Consider the following 14,194-nt stretch of genomic DNA (forward strand, 5'->3'; position numbering starts at 1 on the left):
CATAATTGTTATTATTTGAACCAGTTTACCTTGTGGTTGCATGCACTTTTTTGGCAATACACTGGTTAGTGATGCTTTGTATGAAGGCTTAAATAGCTCACATCTCAATCCTTGTCAAACATATAAAGGCAGCTGGTGGGCTCTGTCTGAGTAATGTGAACCATAAAAATAATTACAAAAACATGTAAACTCAGAAGTCCTGCCACAACTATTTTATCCAAATACTTGTGAATTTGCCCATTCTTTTTCCTAGATTTGCATTTAACTTTGAAATCGCACTCAAGGTTCTTTGATTTTAATACCATTGCAATGCTTTTGGTGTGAAGAAAACTGTGGTATTTCATTACGTATTTAGCCTTTAGGAGTTTTTTTCTATACTGATGCAAAACATTATTTTTTTCTTTTGTGAGATTTTAACTTTAGCTTTCAATCAGAAATCAGGACTCTTGGAACTGGTAAAGACACTCGTCCGGGAGTGCAGGATGCGCCCTATAGCTTGGAGATCACATGTTTGAATCCAAGCTATGCCACTGCCGACTTTGGACAGGAGTGTCCAGGGGGCAGCGCACAATTGGCCAAGCGCTGCCCAGGTGGGGGTATTAGGTCAGGTGGGGAGTCCTTGGCTCAACGCACACCAGCGACCCCTGTGGCTGGCCAGGCACTTGCAGGCCTAACTGTATGCAACTCTGACACTGTAAGAGATGGCTTGCAGAGCGAAAAAAAGCAGATGACTGATGGCACTCGTTTCAGAGAGCGTGTGTGCTCATCCTCATCTCTCCCGAGTTCAGGGGTTGCAGCAATGAGCCAAGCTGAATAATAATTGTACATTTCAATATTGGGAGAAAATTGGGAATTCATGAAAAAAGTAATTGTTAAAAAAAGAGATGTTGTGATGTGATCGTATATATATATATATATATATATATATATATATATATATATATATATATATATATATATATATATATATATAATATATACAGAACCGTAGCATTGCAAAAAATATTCAGACTCAAAAGATTATTACAATCTCTAATTTCACATTTTGTTGCTTTAAAGCTTGCAGTCATGATACTTTGAAGTAGGAAATAATGTTATATATATACACACAACCTACTCCACACATTCAAAGCAAAAACAAAAAGATATAATAAATACATAATTAATATGAACTAAAATGGAAAAGTTATGATTGCATAAGTATTCAAACCAATTCAAGCAAAGATTCAGCCTTGAAGACCAAGGAGCTTTCAAAGCAAGTCAGGGATAAAGTCATTGAAAAGCACAGACCAGGAGAAGAGTACAAAAAAATATTGAAGTCTCTGACTATCCCTGTGAGCACAGTCTACTCAATCATCAAGAAATGGAAGGTGTTTTGTACCACCCAGACACTGCCTAGATCAGGCTGTCCCTCCAAACTGAGCAGCCGGGCAAGGAGGAAACTGGTGAAGGATGTCACTGTGAAGCCAACAACAACTTTGAAAGAGCTACAGAGTTCAATAGCTGAGAAGGGAGAAAATGTGCATCAGTCAATAATATCCAGAACACTTCACAAATAGTAGCCTGTATGGCAGGGTGGCAAGAAGGTAGCCATTGCTAAAAATAAGCCATCTCAAAGACAGCATGGAGTTTGCAACAAAGCACCTGAGTGATCCTGCAAAAATGTGGCAAAAGGTGTTGTGGTCAGATGATGTTCCAATTTGGTCTAAATGCCAAGCGTTGCTATTAGCGCAGATCCAGCACAGCACATCTCCCAGTCAACACAATCCCTACAGTATCCCTAAGCATGGTGGTGGCAGCATCATGCTATGGGGATGCTTCTCCTCAGCAGGGACTGGAAAGCTTGTTAGGATTGAAGGGAAAATGGATGGAGCAAAGTACAGGCAAATACTAGAGAAAAACTTGTTTCTGCTAAAGACTTAAAACTGGGGCATAATTCACCATTCAGCAGGACAATGATCCAAAGCACAAGGCCAAAGCTACGCTGGAGTGGCTTAAGAATAATAAAGTGAATGTTCTTGAGTGGCACAGTCAATGTCTTGACTTGAATTGTATTGAAAATCTGTGGAAAGACTTGAAAACTGCTGTCCATAAGTGATCCCCAAGCAACTTGAAAGTGCTTGAACAAATCTGCCAAGAAGAATGGGCACAAATTGCACCAAGCTGGTGTGCAAAGTTGGTAGAGACTAAAAAGACTTGCGGCTGTAATCGCTGCCAAAGGTGTATGGTGTTGCGTGTTGTGTATTGAGTCTTCCCAGCGACAGCGAGTGGGAGAAGTACAGGCGTGGAAAAGTACAGAGCAGTTTCGAAGCAGAAAGGAGAAATTGCATCTTGAATTGCTTTAATCAGAAAAAAGAGGACATTGGGGAAACACAGCAGCAGCTCAAAGTCAAACAGCCGCATGTGTTTTTCTGATAACAAACAAGCTGAAACTCGGAGCAACTGATTCAAATTCAGCGCCGTTTTGAGACACGGGCGAGGGGAGGAGCCGACAGCACAGCAGAACAACGCAGTTAAACAAGGCAGTCTTCCCAGCGACAGCGAGTGGAAGCGACAGCGAGTGGGAGAAGTACAGGCGTGGAAAAGTACAGAGCAGTTTCGAAGCAGAAAGGAGAAATTGCATCTTGAATTGCTTTAATCAGAAAACAGAGGACATTGGGGAAACACAGCAGCAGCTCAAAGTCAAACAGCCGCGTGTGTGTTTTTTCTGATAACAAACAAGCTGAAACTCGGAGCAGCTGATTCAAATTCAGCGCCGTTTTGAGACACGGGCGAGGGGAGGAGCCAACAGCACAGCAGAACAAAGCAGTTAAACGAGGCAGTCTTCCCAGCGACAGCGAGTGGGAGAAGTACAGGCGTGGAAAAGTGCAGAGCAGTTTTAGAAGCAGTTTGAAAGCAGGTTGACAGCTGCAGAAGAAACTAAACTTCAAAAAAAAAAAAAAAATCAACATGGTCTTCAAGCCTGTAATCTGTGACACCTGCTTGATGTGGGAAATCCGAGAAAACCCAGCGGAGCTAAACCAAGTGTGCGTAAAGTGCCGCGCGATCCAGGATTTGCATAAACTAGTAAGTATGCTAGAAATGGAGCTGGAAGAAATGAGACAGCAACAGGATCTTGAGGAACTGGCACACCCACAATTCATGGAAGTCTGCACCACCCCTAACAGACTGAAAGCCACCAGGGAGATAGAAGGTCAGAACAGCTGGGTTCAGGTAGGCAGAAGCAGGGAAAAAAAGAAACTTCGTCAAACACAACCACCAGAAATCAAAACAACCAACAGATTTGAGTCACTTCAGAATTGTGATGAGCAGAACCAACAACAAGAGAATGAAAGGAACAACATCCAGGACCCTATTGACAGTGGTGACCAGACAGCAAAAAGAAGGGAGGTCATGATTGTTGGGGACTCCATATTGAGAAACACAGCAAGTTCAATTCGCAGTTTGGACCCCCTTACTACAACAGTGTGCTGCCTTCCGGGAGCCTCGGTCAAGCACATCACTGAGAACGTGGACAGGCTCCTAGAACGAACAGGAGACGACCCGGTAGTAGTCGTCCACATCGGTACAAACAACATTGGAAGAGACAGACCAAAATCCCTGCAAAACAAATTCAGAGAGCTAGGAAGGAAATTAAAAGAGAAAACCAAAACTGTGGTATTTTCTGGTATACTACCCGCACCTTGCAAAGGACCATATGGACAGCTGGAAATAATTAATCAAAACGAATGGCTGAAGACGTGGTGCACACGGGAAGGCTTCACCTATCTTGATCATTGGACCACATTCTACAACGAGGACTATCTGTATAGACGGGATGGACTGCATTTAAATAACAAGGGAACTAGTCTACTTGGAGAAAAGATCCTCGAGCAGGTTCGGAAGCATTTAAACTAGAAAGGAAGGGGGGAGAAATCAACAAAAAAACAGAAGGGAGACCGCATCAAAACAAGAACAACAACTCAGGTAAGACAACCATTAAATGTATTTATCTAAATGCTAGAAGTATCAGAAACAAAATTCTAGAACTTGAAGCTACTGCACTAACAGGTAACTATGATGTGATAGGTGTTACAGAAACGTGGTTGTCTGAGAGTGATGGGGACGAATATAATATTTGTGGGTATACACTGTATAGGAAAGACAGGCAGGACAGAAGAGGTGGAGGGGTAGCGCTATACATAAGAAACAGTCTTGAAGCCCAGGTGTTAAACCTGGACAAAGAAAATAAAACCGAATCAATATGGGTCAGAATAACAGACAAAAATTCAAAAGGCATAATAATAGGAGCATGCTATAGACCGCCAGATTCAGACGGTGAGCACAATAATCTGTTATACAATGACATTAGAAATGTGTGTAGCAAAGGAGAAGCCATACTAATGGGGGATTTCAACTTCCCCCAAATAAAATGGGAAAACCCGGTGGGTAGCGCGAAGGATGAAATAGAAATGGTGGAAATGACAAATGACTGCTTCCTAACACAATTTGTGAAGGCACCCACTAGAGGGGAGGCATGCCTTGATTTAGTCTTTTCAAATAACGAAGATAGAATAACTAAAACAGAGGTCAGAGAACCACTGGCAAACTCAGACCACAACATGGTCTCATTTGAAGTGTTTTTTAAATCCCCAAAAGTAAAGACTAAAGCTAAGGTTTACAATTTTAGAAAAGCAAACTATGAAGGTATGAAACAGAGACTAACAGAAGTAGATTGGAGTAAAATAGAGAAAACACCCACAGAAGAAGGATGGTTGTTCTTCAAAAATGTAGTACTAGAGGCGCAAAACAATTACATCCCTAAAGTAGACAAATCTAAATGTAAAACTAAATTGCCAAAATGGTTTAATAGATCAATTAAAAAAAATATTCAGCGAAAAAAGGCACTTTACAGAGCATTAAAAAAGGACCAAAAAGAAAGTACGCAGAAAGAGTACACGGAACTGCAAATGCAAGTCAAAAAGGAAGTTAGAAAGGCCAAGAGAGAAATAGAAATGAACATTGCTAAGGGAGCTAAAACCAATTCCAAAATGTTTTTCCAATATTACAACAGCAAGAGAACATTCAAAGAGGAGATTAAATGTTTAAGAGATACAAATGGCAAAATCGTAGAGGAAGAAAAAAAAATAGCAAATATGTTAAATGATTACTTTTCACAAGTTTTTACAAAGGAAGATACTGACAACATGCCCCACATGTCATCCAGTTCCTATCCAGTTTTAAATAACTTTAGCATAACTGAGGCAGAAGTGTTAAAGGGACTAGGAGCTCTTAAAATAAACAAATCCCCTGGGCCGGATGAGATCCTCCCAGTAGTACTCAAAGAAATGAAAGAAGTAATTTACAAACCGCTAACCAAGATCATGCAGCAGTCTCTTGACACAGGGGTGGTACCGACAGACTGGAAAATTGCAAACGTAATACCGATCCACAAAAAGGGAAACAAAACTGAACCAGGTAACTACAGACCAGTAAGCCTGACTTCTATTATATGCAAACTTATGGAAACTATAATAAGATCCAAAATGGAAAATTACCTATATGGTAACAGGGTACTGGGAGACAGTCAACATGGTTTTAGGAAAGGGAGATCGTGCCTAACTAACTTGCTTGATTTTTTTGAGGATGCAACATCAATAATGGATAATTGCAAAGCATATGACATGGTTTATTTAGATTTCCAGAAAGCTTTTGACAAAGTCCCGCACAAAAGATTAATTCTCAAACTGAACGCAGTTGGGATTCAAGGAAACACATGTACATGGATTAGGGAGTGGTTAACATGTAGAAAACAGAAAGTACTGATTAGAGGAAAAACCTCAGAATGGAGTGTGGTAACCAGCGGTGTACCACAGGGATCAGTATTAGGTCCTCTGCTATTCCTAATCTACATTAATGATTTAGATTCTGGTATAGTAAGCAAACTTGTTAAATTTGCAGACGACACAAAAGTAGGAGGAGTGGCAAACACTGTTGCAGCAGCAAAGGTCATTCAAAATGATCTAGACAAGATTCAGAACTGGGCAGACACATGGCAAATGACATTTAATAGAGAAAAGTGTAAGGTACTGCACGCAGGAAATAAAAATGTACATTATAAATATCATATGGGAGATATTGAAATTGGAGAAGGAATCTATGAAAAAGACCTAGGAGTTTTTGTTGACTCAGAAATGTCTTCATCTAGACAATGTGGGGAAGCTATAAAAAAGGCTAACAAGATGCTCGGATACATTGTGAAAAGTGTTGAATTTAAATCAAGGGAAGTAATGTTAAAACTGTACAATGCACTAGTAGACCTCATCTTGAATATTGTGTGCAGTTCTGGTCACCTCGCTATAAAAAAGATATTGCTGCTCTAGAAAGAGTGCAAAGAAGAGCGACCAGAATTATTCCGGGCTTAAAAGGCATGTCATATGCAGACAGGCTAAAAGAATTGAATCTGTTCAGTCTTGAACAAAGAAGACTACGTGGCGACCTAATTCAAGCATTCAAAATTCTAAAAGGTATTGACAGTGTCGACCCAAGGGACTTTTTCAGCCTGAAAAAAGAAACAAGGACCAGGGGTCACAAATGGAGTTTAGAAAAAGGGGCATTCAGAACAGAAAATAGGAGACACTTTTTTACACAGAGAATTGTGAGGGTCTGGAATCAACTCCCCAGTAATGTTGTTGAAGCTGACACCCTGGGATCCTTCAAGAAGCTGCTTGATGAGATTTTGGGATCAATAAGCTACTAACAACCAAACGAGCAAGATGGGCCGAATGGCCTCCTCTCGTTTGTAAACTTTCTTATGTTCTTATGTTCTTATGAGTTGACTGGTCTGAATGCTTATGCAATCAACATATTTCAGTTTTTTCTCTTTAGTTTTTATTGACAATTACTGCATCTTATCTTACCCTTAATCTTCCATTTGAGCATTGAAGTTTTGAATAAAATATTAAGTTTAAAAAAATGTGTATGCATCATTTTGTAATTTCACAAACATCAATATTTTTCGCCATAGGAAGGGTCTGAATACATTTGCAAGGCACTGTGTATAAAATGTATTTGAACATACACATGCTGGCAATCCTTTGAACATTATTTGTTTATAACTACAACCAAAAACTGATACATTGCATTGAACACCTGTGGCAACCTGAACAACATTAGATAAACAGTAAAACATAGAAAAAAAAACAAATAATACAAACATATGTGATGTGCTGTGAAGTAATGAGTGGTAACTTCTGGGATTCTAATATAAAATGTGAGTCATAAAGTAATCATTGAAGCTCATTTCTACCACATCAAACAAGAAAGGAAAATATTAAATATGGATTTTGGATGTCTATGGGACTATTTAGCAGTTTTTCTTTTAGAAGACTTGGCCATCTTCATGATGGTGAATATCCCATTGCATTCTCCTCAAAGTTTCAGCTCCAGATTTCCCACAATAAACTATTCAAAGTTAATGTAACATCTGGTGTCTGATGGGAAAGTAAAACATGAAAATGCAATGATGTCAGTTGAGAAGTACTGTGCACTGTTTGGACAATCCCTCATTCTGTACATTTTCTGAGACTCAGGATGTAAAATAATGTTATAATATGAAAGAATTAACCATCTCAAAAGCATTGATATAAAGTGCTGCCTTAACAAAAGAAAGTAATAATAAACAAGCTTTTTATTTGAACAGTTGTGGCCTTCAGTGCCTCAACAAATCAGCAGCTGCCATAGCCAGGGTCTAGGACAGTTATGGTAATGAGTGATGGACAACAACATAAAATAAGTATTGGCAAACCCTGTCCGGATATTCAAATGATACATTACACTTGCTAAGAAATTATACAGCACTAATTAAATGTAGCTGAGATGACTACCCTTATTTCCATTTAAAATAATTTATACTACATTTCCAACTATGCACAGACCACTGCAGGAATGGTAAGCATATTGCAGATGATGTGATGAGATGTATGGCTGTGGTGTTGTTATCACACAGCTGAATTCCACACTTCTCCATAGCTGAGTTTCTAGTAGTGCAGACCACAATTGCCTATATAGACCATTTCAAAATGACACACAGCTGTATTAATTCAATCAGCTATATCAGGTACCTTCACAACCACTTAACTGTTCTCTTTTATTACTAGAAGTGTTTTTCTGCTCATTGTGTATTGGGACACTTGAACACACGCTGATTGGTGAAATTAATATAAAATGTTTTCATGTGTACATTTTCATATTTACAATTGATTTTACATATATGTTTCCTACGTTTCCAACTGATATTAAAATGTCTGCTTTGACAAAAATACACATATGTGAAACATTTTTATATTATTATTTATTTGCTTGACAGACACCCTTACAAAGGGCAACTTACAATGGTATACAAGACAAATAATGAGTGCATAATACAGGAAAGTCAAAAAAGTTACAAAGCATAACTATACACTAAGTTAGGTTACATTGTAAGACTATATACAGTAGAACCAGTAAATGCATATACAAAGTATATATAGTGCAGTTATAATGTATGAGTACATCAGTAAACGCATATAATTTTATTGTTGAAGTGTTTCAATTGCCGTATCTATGCAATTCATAGCAAAAAAAAATGGCATGACTCGAAGGCGATTCACACCTCCTGACTATGTGGCAGCAGCACTTGGAGTGAGCATCGTATCTGGTTGCCTAATCACCTCTTTGTCAGCTAACGCTCTGCTCCAGCGCAACACCTCTTGAGAAGCTGCACGTTTGTGCAGCCGCCGAAGCCCGTGCATGTGTGACTCGGTGACGTCTTTTTCGGATGAGGTCACGCAGACGGTGAACTTGCAGATGTTTTGAGCAGAATCTGCACAGAATGAGGAAAGTCTGCGCGTCGTGAACGCAGCCTCCATCTGCAGCAACCCGAACGCTGAAGTTGTGAACGTCATATCTGAGGGCCCAGCAAACTTTGTCGCACTTCCTGTAATTCTTCCTTGATCCTAGAGTACCTTGCTTCCTTACTTAGATTGTTTATCCAGACCTCGTTTGTGGATATTCGTTTATTTTAAAATAAAGCAGAGCTCGTGAAACCAAACCTTTGCAAAGATGGCTATGCAAGCGGCCAAAAGAGCTAATGTAAGTTGGATGTATTGTATTTGGGTATGTGTGCATCAGTGATGTGAGTTTGTGTACGTAGGCCTCTCATTAAACCAGGAGTCCGTGTGTGCTTTCGTGTTTGTAAGAACGAAAACAATAGTGGTGAAAAATTGGAATGAAATATATTTGAATCCCAAACGGTTGACAAGTGTATTTTTTTGCGATTACAAATAACCGAGTGTATAATTAATTAGGAATTACGATATGTGACGCAGTGTAAGTGAAAGCGGTCTAGCAAAGCGACACGATAGCAGAATAAAACGATTCTGTTTTTTTTTTTTTTTTCGTATTACTTTTTATTTTTTATAAACCATTTATTTGTTTGGTGAGTCAGCATCGTTATGCAAGTTGTTGTGTAGGAGTATGAATCAAATCGTAAAATGCAGAGCAGTTAAGAGGTAAATTGAAAGACCCTGTCCACTACACAACCGATCTGGAGAACCGTGCTCGAAGCCGTTATAATTAATACAGCGCAAAGCGTCCAAACTGAAGTACAGTTTAATGTTTAGTCGGGCTTAATGCGTATATATATATATATATATATATGAGAACGAGTGAGAGTGAGTGAGTGAGTGTTCGGTTACAGTTACTAGCAGAACAGTAAATTAATACGATAGTATCCCACCATACACTGTTTTATTTTATAGTAATGTGTTATGCCCCATGTTAATAGAGGGCCATATTGCTAAAATAAATAAAAATAGTATTTGGGGAAAAAGTAAATGCGACACACGTAGGGATTTACGTTTTGGGATTTTATTTTTAGTCAGATGACGGCCCTTTAAACACATTTCGCTGATTCTGTTTCATAATTATTCAGAACCTGGTAACAAGCCATTTTCTTTAACCTCTGGAACACACAGCCTCCTCCACACTACCTGGTGCGATCTGATAGATTAGAACCGGACTCGAGAGACTACCCCCGGAGGTATTAAACGCTGCGTAGTGCAGACGCGGTAACAGCAATTCACTTTTTAAGCCGGTTTAAAGGTGTAGTGTCGACAGGACCTTGGTCTTAATTCACATGCTTAATTTGTACTTCAAACATGATTTTAAGGTACAAATTGTGATTATACACGAGTTTGAAATTTTAGGGTACTGGTTTTATAAACGTATTTTGTTTCTGATTTTCCAGATCCGGTTACCACCAGAAGTAAATCGGATCCTGTATATTCGCAACCTGCCATACAAAATCACAGCCGAAGAAATGTATGATATATTTGGAAAATATGGTCCAATCAGGCAAATCAGAGTGTAAGTGTTAAACTGTTACTATTAGCCATATTCTGTCGTTATGCCAAACGTACACTTTTTAGTGGATTTCTTCCTGACGGGTACTTTTTCAGAATTTACAGGGACGGTGGGGGATGCTTTTTGTAATGCATGCTTTGCAATTGTATTTTGATTTATTATTATTATTATTATTATTATTATTATTATTATTATGGTTTATAATACAATGTGCTTTTTGAAACTGGGTATAAAACAAAATACACACTTTTGTGTTCACAGAATAGTATACTTTTGTATTGATGTCATGATGTAAAAGTTTCTCATTAGTGTGTTGCAATTTCAGTCAAGAATAACATTTTATCTTGTGCTTTTGGCAGCACGATTTTGCAAATGAAGTGGTTTTCTTTTTTTTTTCTTTTTTTTCAATTTGTAATAACTTTATCCATAGTGGGAACACGGCAGAATCAAGAGGAACAGCATATGTGGTCTATGAGGACATCTTTGATGCCAAGAACGCCTGTGATCATTTGTCAGGATTTAATGTCTGCAACAGATACCTTGTAGTATTGTACTACAATGCAAACCGGGTATGTATGATTGGGTTAGATTTTATAAAATATAAAGCTGCAGTAGTTTTCATAAGTGATTCCTAATTCAAGGGCTTTATAGGTACGGAAGATACTAGGGAATCTCAAAATACCCAGTATTCATCTTCATTAACTCATGTTGGTTGTGTGAGTTGACAAACATACTGTAGCTTTCTTTCAATAGGGTTGACAATTAGTGGTGCAATCGGCACCCTCTTTGTATATGATTACACTATGTATGTAACACAATTTTTGTTCCTGGGTAGTAAGTGTTATTTCCTAATTGCTTATGCCTCAAAAGTATAGAAAATGGCTATTCCCCACAAACTTTGCTTTTGTGACCAGGAGAGTGATATTTCAAAATATCACTATTTCCAATGGGAAAACGGGCAAATGTGTGTCTTTTCGTTCACATAAAGTCAGTAAAAAACATGTGAATCCAAATTAACATAATCGTAAATCTCAAAACTACTCACTTCTAAATCTTTTGTAGTCATTTTTGTATTGATTTAGTATAAATACATGCTAATTTGGATTCATATGTTGTTTTTTTTTCTGACTTTATGTGAACGAAAAGACACATTTGCCCTTTTTCCCATTGGACATAGTGATATTTTGAAATATCACTGTCCTGGTCACTAAAGCAAAGTTTGTGGGGAATAATAGCCATTTTCTATACTTTTGAGGCATAAGCAATTAGGAAATAACACTTACTACCCAGGAACAAAAAAAAAAAAAAAAAAAAAAAAAAAAAAATTGTTACACGGTGTTATTGTGTAGGCGTTTATCAACGATCAATGCATTGTTTCATTTTTTCAAAATAAAGAATACATTAGTCTTTTCTTCTTTAACAAAAGATCCAACAACTAAAAATACTGTTATGCATAATAAACAGAGACACAATATATTAAAATTAGAACACTTCTGATTTTATAAAAAGAAATACAAAAAGACTTGAGTTTAACAACTGAAAAGAATATGCCTGCATCCGCATCAGATGCCCCTTTAACATTGGAATAATAATAAAAAATACTATGTTTTAACACAAGTAATTTCTATCTGAACTATGGTTGTTCATTACTGTTAACATTTTATGACCAAAAGCAAAACATTTGAATTAATCTCACAAGTCCTGACTAAATTTAATTATTGTACTAAATTCAGCTTCTGATGTGATGTAAACCTTTCAGTTTATCTTTTAAGTTTCTGTGTTCACTGTGAAAAGAGTTACATACTCTGCACTTGAGCTAGCCACTCTTGGTAGTCCAACTATGCTCTTAACTAAACTTTTGTGGCGGTCATTTATAATTGCTGTATTCCCAGTACGTTTTCGGATCACCAACTACTTTCTTTTTTCAGGCATTCCAGAAAATGGATACCAAGAAGAAGGAGGAGCAACTGAAGCTTCTCAAAGAAAAATACGGAATCAACACAGATCCACCAAAATAATTTTTTTTTCTTTTTTTATAATACATTGACTTTTGTTCCTAGTTAGGAACGCTTGCAGTGATGCATTTGGAATACACTTGTTAAACAGGGTGCATCGCTTATATTTACAGTGTTGCTTTCTTTCAATACAACAGTTTTTCTTTGACAGTCAGAGTAATATTTTTTAGTTACAAAAAAATCAATACTACAGATCTGTTGCATAATATGGATAGACCCTGATAAATCAAAATAGTTATAACATGGCTGTTTTAATAGTGTTTTGATAACAAGATCACCAAAAATCATAAATAATAAAAAATGAATAAATAAAACACACTTTTCTCTCCAACACTTGATATGTGATTGGTCCTTTTTGCAATATGACCGTCCCATCTATCCAATGCTTGCTGTAAGCCAAATAGGTCAATTGCAAGAGACGCTTGACCACAGTTGAGTACCAGTAGCTAGTACTGTACTATCTGACGATCCTCTTTTGTTAGCTGCAAACTCTGCTTGGTACAGTATCATAGCATTGAGAAAAAAAACAAACAAACAAAAACAACAAATGGTATCGAGTGGATGAGAGGCTGCGAAAGAAAGAGCAGCATACTGCTGTTTTGATGTTTTTTTTTCAAGGGGATAGTAGCCTCAGTTAATACTCTGGTTATGTAGCTAATTTTACAACTCTCTGCACGTGTTATTTAAATGGTAAAACACCAGTTGATTACATGAAAAATTAACGATTCAATATACATCTTTCAAATGAAAATTGAGAAAAAATCCTTGATTAAATCCTACCTACTTGAACTATATAGAATAGTTTAGTTATTTGCAATTGATATACAGGCTGTCATATACTTTTCTCTGTACTTAACACAGGATCATCTACTGTTATTACAATACTTTTTAGTTTGTTTCTTGTTACTTCCAGGTTCGACCCCAGTTAAGCCATTTTATTATTCTAAATTAAACCTGGCCAATATTCTAGAGCAACGTTTAGGATTATTTAGGGATTTATCATATTTTTTTAAAATTGACTTTAACACACACACACACACATATAACTCTTTCAACACTGCAGATCTGTCAAGAATTACAGGAAAAATAACTCCCACTCAGTACATGCAGGCTTACAGCTGTCACCTAGAATTATAGGATTGAGACATAATAAAAAAAAAAGCAGATATGAACATAATTTAAATATTCTATTAAGCAAATCCCACCACTAGCCTCTTGCAACTTGACAGTCAACACAAAATACCTGCAAAATGAATTCTTAAATAATCGTTATAAAGTATCAAAAAGGGGTTATAAGATATGCAGAATCATACCACATTCGCTGCTGTCAAGCAGTGCCTTTACTGGGTTATTACCGTATATTGAGAGCAGGTGGGATGAGCAGAGTTTAAATGCCCCATTGTCACATGACTCAAATGGACTGAGTAAGTCTGTTCAATGCCAAGCAGTACGAAATACCCAAGTTCACAGTAAGCCAGGCATTATTGGAGCAACACCATCTAGAACCGGTCAGTTATTGCATATACCTTTCGATAAAGTCATTTAGGCAATCAATTTAAATGAAATTTTCGGCTATTTTACTAGTTAAAGGAAATAAATCCCTGACCCTCCCACCTGGGGGAATAGTGCCGGAGATTATCAATGTCTGTTACAGCAGTTATGAAATTCTCATGAATATTGTCTAATTCCCCAAGCAAATCCCAACCTAGTATCTACAGCATTGGCCAAAAGTTTTGCATCACCTAGAATTTTAAGATTGAGACATAATTTACAAAAAAAAAAAAATGATGTGAATA

The 14,194-nt window shown here is 37.4% G+C and overlaps 1 protein-coding gene across 1 annotated transcript; it reads left to right on the forward strand.

Moving 5' to 3' along the window:
• Window positions 1-8,808: 8,808 nt before the first annotated feature.
• LOC121317509 (splicing factor 3B subunit 6-like) lies at window positions 8,809-12,716 on the forward strand. The gene is made up of 4 exons (XM_041253516.1): window positions 8,809-9,111; window positions 10,268-10,386; window positions 10,814-10,952; window positions 12,312-12,716. Exons 1-4 carry the CDS (start codon window positions 9,082-9,084, stop codon window positions 12,399-12,401), a joined length of 378 nt encoding a protein of 125 aa, XP_041109450.1. The 5' UTR covers window positions 8,809-9,081; the 3' UTR covers window positions 12,402-12,716.
• The last annotated feature ends 1,478 nt before the right edge of the window (window positions 12,717-14,194 follow it).

The sequence above is a fragment of the Polyodon spathula genome, chromosome 6, assembly GCF_017654505.1.
Source record: "Polyodon spathula isolate WHYD16114869_AA chromosome 6, ASM1765450v1, whole genome shotgun sequence".
NCBI lineage: Eukaryota > Metazoa > Chordata > Actinopteri > Acipenseriformes > Polyodontidae > Polyodon > Polyodon spathula.